The sequence below is a fragment of the Chelonia mydas genome, chromosome 1, assembly GCF_015237465.2.
Source record: "Chelonia mydas isolate rCheMyd1 chromosome 1, rCheMyd1.pri.v2, whole genome shotgun sequence".
NCBI classification, from domain to species: Eukaryota; Metazoa; Chordata; order Testudines; family Cheloniidae; genus Chelonia; species Chelonia mydas.
The window spans coordinates 137021283-137033973 of record NC_057849.1 but is presented as its reverse complement, the minus strand read 5'-3'; the positions used below and the strand labels follow the sequence as shown (position 1 = coordinate 137033973).

The window sequence follows — 12691 nt, the reverse complement described above, 5'->3', positions numbered from 1 at the left end:
GTGCACCAAATGACCATGCCGCTCCCGGTAGGGCCCATTTGACCCTGCACCCCCTGGAGGGGGCACGTGACTCCACACATTGCCCCTCTCTGCAGGATCTGCCCCCGCAGCTCCCATTGGCCACAGCTCCCCATTTCTGGCCAATGGGAGCTGCGGAGGTGATGCTTCCAGGCAGAAGCAGAGCGCAGAGACCTCTGCCCCTCCACCCTGCGGGGCTGCTGGAGCATGCTGGCCGCTTCCAGGAGTGGTGTGGGGCCACAGCCAGCAAGGAGCCTGCCTTAGCGGCAGGCAGCCCCACTGTGCCACGGTGGCCAGAGATCACGATCGACTGGGAGAGTCTCCAGGATTGACCAGTCGATCACAATCAACGGGTTGGTGACCACTGGCCTAGATGGTAGCCATCACATAATGGCTCATTTTTTCTCCTCCAGTTTATTCCCTTTGGCATACACAATATTTTGACGGTTTTCAATTAACGTACACTATTTTTCTTCTGTCATAGGAAACATTTTGGATAATCTGTCAAATATCACACATACCACGATTAATCCCTCTGAAGTTGAGAGCATAATATCCCAAATGGAAAGTGCTCTGTCAGCCCAGAAAATAGAGCCAAAAGTTGCAAGAGAGATGATCAACACAATTAGCAGTCTCCTAAATGCTCCATATTCATTACTATCCCCAATGTCTAAAAGGTATGCATTTTTGTAAACAGATTAACTGAATGTTGTGTTTGTCATCTTGGTAAAGTAACACATTATAGGTAGCTCCTTAAATGATGGGCAAACTATCAGCCTGCACCTTTTTTCCTCACCCAAACTGAACTTTGATATCAGGCATGATTCTGATTCCACTTGTTTTACACTGATATAAATCCATGGCCTTCACTGGAGTTCCTTCTTATTTACACTGGCATAACAGAGATCAGAGAAAAGCTCCGATTGTTTTCAGAATATGCTTGGCTTGCTGTTTCACAACCTGCTTGAAAATGAAGAGATAGGTGCATTGTAATACTAAGTATATTTTGTCTTAACAGAATAATAAAAATAGTGGATGCCATTGGCTTAAAACTGAACTTTTCAACAGAATCCATTAATTTTACCTCCCCGGCCTTGGCTCTAGCAGTCACCAAAGTCAACAGCAGTAACTTCAGCAAAATGTCATTCGCTGTCCAAGATTCATCAGATCTTCAGGTAAAGCCACCTATGATTTTAATCCTTAAAAATTTAAATTCAAACTCTTTGTGGATAAAGTGCATTTGTTATATTAAAAAAATAGAGAGAGAGATTTAATCAAGAGAATCTGAAATCCAGATCTCTAACACTAAACTGGGGGGAGAGGTAAATACGCAGGAAGGTAGGGATAGGGTACAGAGGGCCCTAGACAAATTAGAGGATTGGGCCAAAAGAAATCTGATGAGGTTCAACAAGGACAAGTGCAGAGTCCTGCACTTAGGATGGAAGAATCCCATGCACCACTACAGACTAGGGACTGAATGGCTCGGCAGCAGTTCGGCAGAAAAGGACCTAGGGGTTACAGTGGACGAGAAGCTGGATATGAGTCAACAGTGTGCCCTTGTTGCCAAGAAGACCAATGGCATTTTGGGATGTATATGTAGGGGCACTGCCAGCAGATCGAGGGATGTGATCGTTCCCCTCTATTGGACATTGGTGAGGCCTCATCTGGAGTACTGTGTCCAGTTTTGGGCCCCACACTACAAGAAGGATGTGGAAAAATTGGAGAGAGTCCAGCAGAGGGCAACAAAAATGATTAGGGGACTGGAACACATGACTTATGAGGAGAGGCTGAGGGAACTGGGATTGTTTAGTCTGCAGAAGAGAAGAATGAGTGGGGATTTGATAGCTGCTTTCAACTACCTGAAAGGGAGTTCCAAAGAGGATACATCTAGACTGTTCTCAGTGGTAGCTGATGACAGAACAAGGAGTAATGGTCTCAAGTTGCAGTGGGGGAGGTTTAGGTTGGATATTAGGAAAAACTTTTTCACTAGGAGGGTGGTGAAACACTGGAATGCGTTACCTAGGGAGGTGGCGGAATCTCCTTCCTTAGAAGTTTTTAAGGTCAGGCTTGACAAAGCCCTGGCTGGGATGATTTAGTTGGGGATTGGTCCTGCTTTAAGCAGCGGGTTGGACTAGATGACCTCCTGAGGTCCCTTCCAACCCTGATATTCTATGAGTCTATGATCTGCCGTATGATATTTGTTACTCATGTCTGCTGTAATCAGGGGATCTTTATTAACTATTTTCTTCCACTAAGACTTATAGGAGAAAATTTCTGTATCGATAAGAAGCCACTGTCCTAGCAGAAGCTAACAATATTTCACTAACAAGCTGTTAGTAAGGGAACAGCCAAAACACCAGAAGGATTTGGCAAAACATCCCCCTCCTCCAGCAGCCTAAAATCATGAATAGTTTAATCACCCACCCCCAGAGCACTGAAGAATTTCAAGGAGTTTTGCCAGATGGCCTCACCTGTCAGAAATGGTATTAGAATTACATTGGCTGCCTGGAAAAGAGCTATTAAGTTGCTTAATTGATGAATTTCATATTATTTGCCAGTTCGCCTTGCCAAGAGAAAAGTACTTGGAAAGGTTTAACACCACTTTCTCACTTAAAAGCCTATCCACCCTCCGATTTTGGGGTAATTCTAAAGGGCACACTACAAACCTTTAAGACTTTGTCTGTGAGAGATGGAAAGTTCTCAACAAATATTAGAGTACTGTTTGTCTTCCCAGGCAAGTCTGATTTAAACAATAAGTGGTACTTGTATCCCTCTATAATATTATAAATAATGTAAAACAATCACAAGATCTAAGTTCTGCTTTGTTTTCCTTAGGATGTGTAAAGTATAAGTATGTGGTGAGACTAGGAAGGAGGTAGTAGTGGAAGCTTGACATTTGCTACTCCTGGGAGAATTCTGCGCCACTGTGGACGCACAGAATTCATGTCGTCGTCCCACCCAGTCCTCCCTCCCCCCCATTTCTTTGCTTCCCCACAAAAAATGATGGGGAAGCAAAGGAAAGCTGCATGACCAGTCATGAGCCCCTCCACAGCAGCGCAGGTGCATCATTCCAGGTGCCTGAAGCAGCTGGTGGAGAGGTAAATCACCACAAAGGGGGGCAGAACTGGGACGCCCCAGCCAGTAGCTTCTACCCTGCGCTTGGCTCAGCTGCTAGTTCACGCTGGGCTGGGGAGGACGGGACTTCCTCTTCCCCTGCAAGGAGCAGTGAGGGCTGGGTCAGACCCACCCGCAGCTGCAGGAAGCTCTGTACCCCTCCCGCTTCCTGGCCCAATGCTCCTCAGTCACGGAGGAAGGGGTCACTGTACAGGGAGCTGCTCCCCCGTCTGCCCAACCCCTGTGCATCCAGAGCCCCTCTGCATCCAGACCCCACATGTGGACTCCCGCCCCTGCACTCAGACCACCCCAGCTGAGTCCCCTGTACTCAAATTCCCAGCCTGATGGGACCCACCCCCTGCACATAGACCACCCTGACAAGCTCTCCACATCCAGATTCCCAATCCACCGAGCCCCAACCAGCTGCACCCAGACCCCCACCCCACCAAGCCCGACTCCCCCACCAAACCCCACTCCCCCACTCCTTGTTGAATCCCAACAACTTTCTCTTGGATCCCCCCTGCAGAGTCCCATTCCCCCTGTATCTGGAACCCCTTAATAAGCCCCTGTGCATCCAGATCCACCCCGCACACGGACCGCCCACCGAGCCATCTGCACCCAGATTGCCCCACATAGAATCCTCTCACCCCACATTAAGCCCCTCCACACTTAGATTCTTCCAGGCTGAGTCTGCCTGCCCCACACCTGGATTGGGGGCCAAGGTTGGTTGCGCGAGACTTTGTCCTTCTCGCTTGCTATCTTGGTGCCCCTGCCATGGAGGGGCAGGGCCACAGGGTATTTCTGGGCCAGGCCCGGCCCTTGCACTGTGTCAGGGTCTGGTGCAGCCTCACCGCCCAGTCTGTGTCCAGAGGGGTGAGGAAGCAGTGCAGGTTGATTTCCCACTTCCATACAGCCAGTGGCCTGTGCTTCCCACTGCCATGCTGGAGCCTCCATATCTATTTATTGACAATAAAATATGAAGAATTTAGAATATTGTCTGAAGAATTCTTAATTTTTTGATCAGAATTCCCTCAGGAGTAATTTGCTAAGTAAATCTCATGATGTACTGGAAGGTTTAGGGACTGGTAATGAGATATGCAGAGCTTTTCAACAAATTTGTATCTAGCCTGGATTAGAGTGATGGAAATGCATTTGTAAACTTAATTGGGGTCTCAGTGCTAGCAGCCTGAGAGGTCAGAGACTGGGTTCTGGAGTTTGAATTACCCTTGCACGCTTAGAAGTGACCGGTTCCTGACCTCATGGGCAGGATTGATGCACATTGTTAGGGCATTGCTGGGAAGCTTGCACAGCTGTTTCTCGGCTGTGACTGTTCTTTTGATTATACATATGACTTCTGTCTTGAGTTCTGAGAGTCTCTGACACCTTTCATGAGCTCTAAACTATTTAAGTTGTACAACTACAGTATCTTAGCAACACTAGTTACCTCAGAAAGCTAAAACACACTTAATCTTAAAGGTGTACCCCAAAAGTTTAGCTAAAAGTTAACATCATGTTTGTATGACGTTACATCTTTAAGGTCTTGAGAAAACTGAACAACAGGTTATTTGGTTTACCGGCTAGAATGAATGACATCACCAGTACTATACACAAGGGAATGAAAATAAGCAGTTTAAAAATAAATAATTGTTTCAGACCTTTGCTTTGTATAGTCATAATTAAAGATGGGCCCACACCTAGCTCTGAAGACACCCAAATTTTGAAGGTGTTCAAATTATGATCCTAAATTTAAACCCAAATTTTACAAAATGTCCTTAGTTTTATAATAGGCCAAATCAAAATTCTGATCTGCAGACCTTTAACTTTAGGGCTTGATCTCATCTCCTAGTTATGGTGTCAGATGTCGGGCAGCAAATGATGATAAAGTTGGGATAATTGTCTCAAATTTTGTTTAAGATGCAGTATTAAACTTCAGTTACAAACAGTGGCTATGTACAGCTCTTTTGGATTCATACAAAAAGGGTTGGGGATTTCTTTTAAAAAAATAAAAACAATTTTGCAGTAAACCTTTAATAACATTGTCATCACTGCCACCTTCTTCCCGAAGTCTGGAATTTAAGTAGTTAAATAATGCTGTAAATTTCTGTGCTACAAAATACCAACTTTGGATAAGCTAAAATATATGCAGAACTATATGTCTGTTTCCCAACTCCCTCCTCTTTACCATCTCAGTGTTTCTTATAAAAGCATACATTGTTTTCCCCTCTTCTCTCAGTCCCTGGAATGGCTCCTTAAGAGCTAGATTGTTTTTTTGTTTGTTTGTTTTGTTAAATTTCATTTATTGTTAATATTTTAGGATTTAACTGAAATCCTGACAGAATTCTGCAGGGCATGGAGGGATGATCTTTCAGTGGTGATGTTTCTGTTTAAACTGAAGTCCACAGTAACCACATGTTCCAGTTTTTGTATCTTTGTCGAAATTTATGTACACTTTAGGATGTCCCAGAGCTCCACCACCACCATCACATGATATCACTCGGCTTTCAACTTTATTCACAGGCTGCTCTGCTATTAAGTCAATAGCAAAGGTCTCATTCACCTCGTTCTGTCGTGCAATAAATTGAACCTTCCTGTAGTCATTCTCTTCATAAACCTGTCCCATGCGCTTCACGCTCTCACCACTCTCAGACACGCGTGTGCCATAGCCTCTTTGGGGGGGAGCGGCCGCCACTCGAACTGGAGCGCGGCGCCTTAGCAACAAGAATCCGCAGAAGGTTGAGCAGGACGCTGGCATTTTGCCCCAATGCAGCTGTAAAATGCCCACCCCCTGCACAGCTCCTACATTACAGCTACCCAGATTATGGCTCTGGCTCCTTTGCAAAGCACTACCGATGCTCGGTCCTGATGAGCAAATGGATGGAGCCATAGCTGGGTGCAAGAGCTGAAGTATGCTATACCCTTTACAGAGCTGAGGTAAATTATTTCTCCCCTGGAGCTAAAGAAGAGCAGGGGATGCAGCTAATAGCTCCGGAGGTAAGGTGTGTGACAAGAATTTTCACATGGGACTGGAGAGTGAGCCTGTTCCACACGCACCCGGCAGCAGCAGCATCTGGTCTGCAGGGCTGGGCCTAGCTCCCTGCTCTGGGCATTGCAACATGACCCACGTACCATGTTACAATGCCATTCACTCTGATTTGGCTTGGCCATCCCTACATCACAACAGGTGGGTGGCTGGGCCAAACCTGAATGGCCCTGCAACCCCATGCATTAAGGCTCAATATCCAGAGCGGGGAGTTGGGCTAAGCCCGGTGGGACAGGAACCACCGCTGCTGCGGGTGCATGGGCAGGCTTGCTCTCCAGCCCATGACAAATGGTCCATCAGCCCCCACCTCCAAGTTGCAAAACGTAGCTCTGCCACTGAGGGGAAATAGTATGATTCTGAGTCATGGTTCCTTCCCAATGGTGCTCCTGGGGTGGCACAGCTATATAATAGGCTGCTCCTATACTCAGGATTGAGCCTAAGGCACAATCTAATCTTCTGTTAGCAACAAAAATTGTTGTTCCTTTTTATGTTTAATTTTCAGATTGCTCTAGACATCCAAGCACCTATAAATAGCGTTGGAGCTATTGCACTCCCTTCCTCATTGCTGACAAACTTGTCTTCTGAAGATATGTCTCTGGCTTCTAGAATTATATTCAACTTTTTCGAAAAGACAACTCCATTTCAGGTAACTTTTTGGGACCCTGTACATGAGGGATCCTTCACAATATTCTTTAACTCCATGTTAGAACTGATTGAAAAATGAGTGGTGAGAAGGGCAAATGAGCATAAATTTTCACAAAAAATCATTCCTTTTCTCATCAGAAGATTTTAACATTTCAAACATTTTTGCCCAGCTCTAATCACTGTAATAACTGAAATTGTGTGTGCACGCATGCGCTCTATTGTATTTAATTTTTTTCTACTCTTAGTTACCTTTTTGTTGTTTCAGGATTCTTCACTCGAGAATCTCTCTCTAATCAGCAATGTCATATCATCAAGTGTAGCTAACCTCACACTTAGCGACTTGAAGGCAAATGTTACTGTCACTCTAAAGAACACCATGCCTACTCAGGTATGACTTAGGTTTTAGCAGTTTACAAAATGCCATTTTACTGAATTGTTTTAGAACTTATGCTAGGCTGAATATGCAGGCTGCTTCATTTGCTCTGGTTCTTTTGTGGTTTTCTCATCTAAGTTCAAAAAAAAGAAAAGGAGTACTTGTGGCACCTTAGAGACTAACAAATTTATTTGAGCATAAGCTTTCGTGAGCTACAGCTCACTTCATCGGATGCATGCAGTGGAAAATACAGTGGGGAGATTTATATACACAGAGAACATGAAACAGTGGGTGTTACCATACACACTGTAACAAGAGTGATCAGGTAAGGTGAGGTTTCAGAGTAGCAGCCGTGTTAGTCTGTATTCACAAAAAGAAAAGGAATACTTGTGGCACCTTAGAGACTAACCAATTTATTTGAGCATAAGCTTTCGTGAGCTACAGCTCACTTCATCTTTATGCATCCGATGAAGTGAGCTGTAGCTCACGAAAGCTTATGCTCAAATAAATTGGTTAGTCTCTAAGGTGCCACAAGTACGCCTTTTCTTTTTTCAGGTAAGGTGAGCTATTACCAGCAGGAGAGCTCACCTTACCTGATCACTCTTGTTACAGTGTATGGTAACACCCATTGTTTCATGTTCTCTGTGTATATAAATCTCCCCACTGTATTTTCCACTGCATGCATCCGATGAAGTGAGCTGTAGCTCACGAAAGCTTATGCTCAAATAAATTTGTTAGTCTCCTAAGGTGCCACAAGTACTCCTTTTCTTTTTGTGGATACAGACTAACACGGCTGCTACTCTGAAACCTGTCATCTAAGTTCAGTGGCTTCAAAATTTCCAACAGATCTCATGTTTGCATAATGTTAATTAATAAACATTTTTGGTTCACAATTGATTTGCAGTTATTCTGTGATTTTTCTCTATTCTATCAAATTCCTATCCAGTCAGCATTATTTTATGTTGTTTCCCCTCAGATGAATGAACATATCATGAGTGGGGTTTAGGCAGTTATGACCAACAGGGAAACACTGGCAACATGGCTTTCACAGAGGCAATGCAGTCAGGAAACAGCATATTGCCTTGGGTTGGCCTGTGTGGTTGTCCTTAGATCCACAGATTTGGGTAATCTATAAATTTTGGGGGCTGATATTCCCTACTTGTTCATGGATGGGTTAAAATCTGCCCATTTGCCAAGAAACATTCTGTGTTGAAACTGGCAGAGATTCCAGTCCCTTGTGTGGGATTTCCCCAAAGCTAGCCTCTGTAATCAGAACTTGCACTGGTAAAAAGTTGAGCCCAATGCAACAATGTAGTATTGTTGTTCCTAACAACATTATATATCACTTACTAGCTGCAATGTTCTAAGATCTTCAAGGAAAACACAACACTTTTAAAACTCTAACATTTCAATACTAAAACATGACCAAAAAATCTTTTAAAAAAGAACTAATTCCTTCGTACTTCTAAAATCAGTAAGAGATGAGAAATCCCCAGGTCTGGTATCCCAGAGGCAAACTTGTAGACATCACATATTCTGCCCTTATGTTGCGTATCCTAAAACGAAAACTTCCATTCCCTCCAAACTAAGAGTCTGATTCTGCAGACACTGATGAGTAGCTCGTATTCAGATGAGTAATCTCTTTGAAGCCACAAGTAAGATGTGCAGGGCTGTGGTGTGTCACAGGACAGTACTCTCCCCCCCCGCCCCGGATTTCTTGGTGCAAACTGTCCTCACACACACTGATAGCTAGCTCAACACTATGTGCTTTATCTATAACATGCTCTGCATGTGTTTGTTCCGCCACAGCATAAGGCAGCAGTTCCCCAAACCTTTATTTAGTACCCAGGCACAGGGAGAAGAGAGATCTCACCTCTCAAGCTTCTCTGGCCCTTCTTTTCAAGCCTTCTCTTCCTGCTTCTTCTTGTCTCTTTTTTTTTTAACTGTCCTCAGCTGAGGAGCTAAATCATCTTGTTAACTGGTTAATTACCTGGTGCTTAACCAATTATCTCCTCAATTTGGCCCTTGTAGGGACCCTTGCAAAGTGCACAGAGTGATAAGGCAGCCTTAGGTGATTCACACTCTGTCACATGGTCCAAGAGGTTAAGATAATATTTAGGATGTGAGAAACTTGGAAAGATTAAAATAAAATCTTCAATTCAATCTGCACTGTGCATACAGACAACAAAACAGCAGGTAGTTAGGAAAAGCCCCTATTCCTACCACCAATAATCATTTTGCACAAGCTGAAGGCAATAGAGCTACCCATATAGGCCAATTTTAGTTTGTTGTGTATATCCACATTTGTGTACACCTTAGGTAACATAGAAGAAATAGCTTTTCCTTATTATGTTGTATTGCTATAGACAGTCTTTACTTCTCTGTCCATTTTACATTCATAACTGCCTTGCTCATCACTTATAATTCAGTAAAATGTGTGTATTTTTTTCAAACAGGATAATTTAAAAGTTAGATGTGCATTTTGGGACTTAAATAAAAATGGTAAGTATCTGATATCACCATTTCTAAGTGCCATGCCATCTCAGCTGTGTTAACTTTTGTTAACCGTTTTAAGAGATACTGTAAATACTATCAGTAATGGAATCTTCTTATCTGTTACAGGTGGCAAAGGAGGCTGGTCATATGAAGGATGCATGGTTAAAGAAAGGAGAGCAAATGAAACCGTTTGTACATGCAACCACCTCACAAGCTTTGGAGTTTTGCTGGTAATTAGTTATAAATAATATCCCAAACCAGTATATTTGGATCCCTGATTCAGGAAAGCACTCATGCACATGCTTAACTTTAAGCAAATGAGGCTGTTGAACTGGGGGCATGAATAGAACCATGGAAGTCTAAGGGTTTGTCTACACTGCAATTAGACACCCACAGCTGGCCTGTGCCAGCTGACTTGGGCTCGCTGGGCTTGGGCTAAGGGGATGTTTAACTGTAGAATAGATGTTCGAGCTCAGGCTACAGCCCAGACTCTGGGGCCCTCCTACTTCGCAGGTTCCTAGAGCCCGGACTCCAGCCCAAGCCCAAAAGTCTACACTGAAATTAAACAGCCCCTTAGCCTAAGTCCTGCAAGACTGAGTCAGCTGGTATGGACCAACCACGGGTTTTTAATTGTGATGTAGACATACTCTAAGGGGACTTAAGTACCTTGCTAAATCAGGGCCCTTAATTTTAAACAGTGATTATTCTGCAGGAAAGAAGATGGGGATAAATCAAAACTAAAGGGATACTCTTGGGTCAAGTATAGCCCCATATTTAGTTTTTTTAAAATTCAGCTTGTATTTAATCTAATATGAACAGAAATGTTTCCATGGTATTTTTTTTAAAAAAATTCCAGTGGAATGGGTTTTTGTTTGTTTATTTCAAAGAAGCATACCCCTTAAAGATAATTTCTGTTTTCTTTTTAGGACCTGTCTAGAAATATTACTTTACCACCCATCCAGACACTGGTTCTGACTTTTATCACCTATATCGGCTGTGGCCTTTCTGCAATTTTTCTTTCTGTTACTCTTGTAACCTACATAGCTTTTGAGTAAGTACCTGCAGAGTTAAATTTACATTATAAACTTGATCATGATTGTCCATAACTACCGCTCTGAAGGACAATGGATGAGTCCTTTCTTCTTCAAGTGATTGCACAGGTCCATTCCAATGTAGGTGTGTGTGTGCCCCGAGCACAGTCGCCAGAAATTTCTTCCTCCATGGTACCCGTCAGTGTGGCTCTGGTGCTGTCTGGTGCTGTGTGCTCAAAGTGCTGGTTAAAAGGGCCCAACTGACCCTGTGCCCCTCAGTTCCTTCTTACCGCCTGTGATGGTCGCTGGAACTGTTCCCCTTGCTACAGTAAGCTTTTCAGTGGACTTCCTTTCAGATTATTGTACATAGTGTGTTTCCAGTTATTAGAGGGGAAGCTGTGTTAGTCTGTATGCACAAAAACAACAAGGAGTCCGGTGACACCTTAAAGACTAACAGATTTATTTGGGCATAAGCTTTCGTGGGCAAAAAATCCACTTCTTCAAATGCATGGAGTGAAAATTACAGCTACAGGCATAAATATTTATTGGCACATGAAGAGAAGGGAGTTACCTTACAAGTGGAGAACCAGTGTTGACAGGGCCAATTCAGTCAGGGTGGTTGTGGTCCACTCCCAATAATTGATGAAGAGGTGTCAATACCAAGAGAAGGAAAATTGCTTTTTTAGTGAGCCAGCCAATCCCAGTCCCTATTCAAGCCCAAATTGATGGTGTTAAGTTTGCAAATGAATTGTAGCTCAGCAGTTTCTCTTTGAAGTCTGTTTTTGAAGTTTTTTTTTGTTGAAGTATGGCTACTTTTAAATCTGTTATAGAATGTCCAGGGAGATTGAAGTGTTCTCCTACTGGCTTTTGTATGTTACCATTCCTGATGTCTGATTTGTGTCCATTTATTCTTTTGTGTCGAGACTGTCTGGTTTGGCCAATGTACATGGCATAGGGGCATTGCTGGCACATGATGGCTTATTTCACATTAGTAGATGTGCAAGTGAATGAGCCTCTGATGGTGTGGCTGATGTGGTTGGGTCCTATGATGGCGTCGCTAGCGTAGATATGGGGACAGAGAAGACAACGGGGTTTGTTACAGGGATTGGTTCCTGGGTTAGTGTTTTTGTGGTGTGGTGTGTAGTTGCTGGTATTTGCTTCAGGTTGGGGGGCTGTCTGTAAGCAAGGATTGGCCTGTCTCCCAAGGTCTGGGAGAGTGAGGGATCGTTGATGATGCGCTGGAGAGGTTTTAGCTGGGAGCTGTACGTGATGGTCAGTGGTGTTCTGTTATTTTCCTTGTTGGGCCTGTCCTGTAGTAGGTGATTTCTGGGTACTCTTCTGGCTCTGTCAATCTGTTTCCTTACTTCCCCAGGTGCGTATTGTAGTTTTAAGAACGCTTGATAAAGATCTTGTAGGTGTTTTGTCTCTGTCTGAGGGACTGGAGCAAATGCGGTTGTATCTTAAGACTTGGCTGTAGACAGTGGATCGTGTGATGTGCATTTAATCCAAGCCAGTAGGAAAGCATTTCAGTCTCCCTGGACACTCAATAACAGATTTAAAAGTAGCCATACTTCAACAAAAAAACTGCAAAAACAGACTTCAAAGAGAAACTGCTGAGCTACAATTCATGTGCAAACTTAACACCATCAGTTTGGGCTTGAATAGGGACTGGGAGTGGCTGGCTCACTACAAAAGCAATTTTTCCACTCTTGGTATTGACATCTCCTCATCAATTATTGGGAGTGGACCATATCCACCCTGACTAAATTGGCCTTGTCAACACTGGTTCCCACTTGTAAGGTAACTCCCTTCTCTTCATGTGCCAATATATATTTATGCGGGTATCTGTAATTTTCACTCCATGCATCTGAAGAAGTGGGTTTTTTATCCACGGAAGTTTATGCCCAAATAAATCTGTTAGTCTTTAAGGTGCCACCAGACTCCACATTGTTTCCAGTTAGTTAGCAGAGTTTT

General features: G+C 43.6%; 2 protein-coding genes across 21 annotated transcripts in view; one reads left to right on the top strand and one right to left on the bottom strand.

Moving 5' to 3' along the window:
• Window positions 1-12691, top strand: part of ADGRG2 (adhesion G protein-coupled receptor G2) — a 106074-nt gene that overhangs the window by 74573 nt on the left and 18810 nt on the right. For all 20 annotated transcript variants that reach the window (XM_037901377.2, XM_037901312.2, XM_037901271.2 and 17 more), the window contains 7 exons: window positions 503-695; window positions 1037-1193; window positions 6675-6818; window positions 7083-7205; window positions 9647-9692; window positions 9813-9916; window positions 10613-10737. In XM_037901377.2, the coding sequence (XP_037757305.1) occupies window positions 503-695; window positions 1037-1193; window positions 6675-6818; window positions 7083-7205; window positions 9647-9692; window positions 9813-9916; window positions 10613-10737 (892 nt within the window). The remainder of the gene's footprint in view (window positions 1-502; window positions 696-1036; window positions 1194-6674; window positions 6819-7082; window positions 7206-9646; window positions 9693-9812; window positions 9917-10612; window positions 10738-12691) is intronic.
• On the bottom strand, window positions 5335-5996 carry LOC122464027 (NADH dehydrogenase [ubiquinone] iron-sulfur protein 6, mitochondrial-like). Its single transcript, XM_043537951.1, has one exon. It carries the CDS (start codon window positions 5882-5884, stop codon window positions 5498-5500), a length of 387 nt encoding a protein of 128 aa, XP_043393886.1. The 5' UTR covers window positions 5885-5996; the 3' UTR covers window positions 5335-5497.

What these genes read in the sequence shown, in the direction of transcription:
- LOC122464027 (XM_043537951.1), bottom strand. Translation starts at nt 5,884, where the DNA reads ATGCCAGCGTCCTGCTCAACCTTCTGCGGATTCTTGTTGCTAAGGCGC.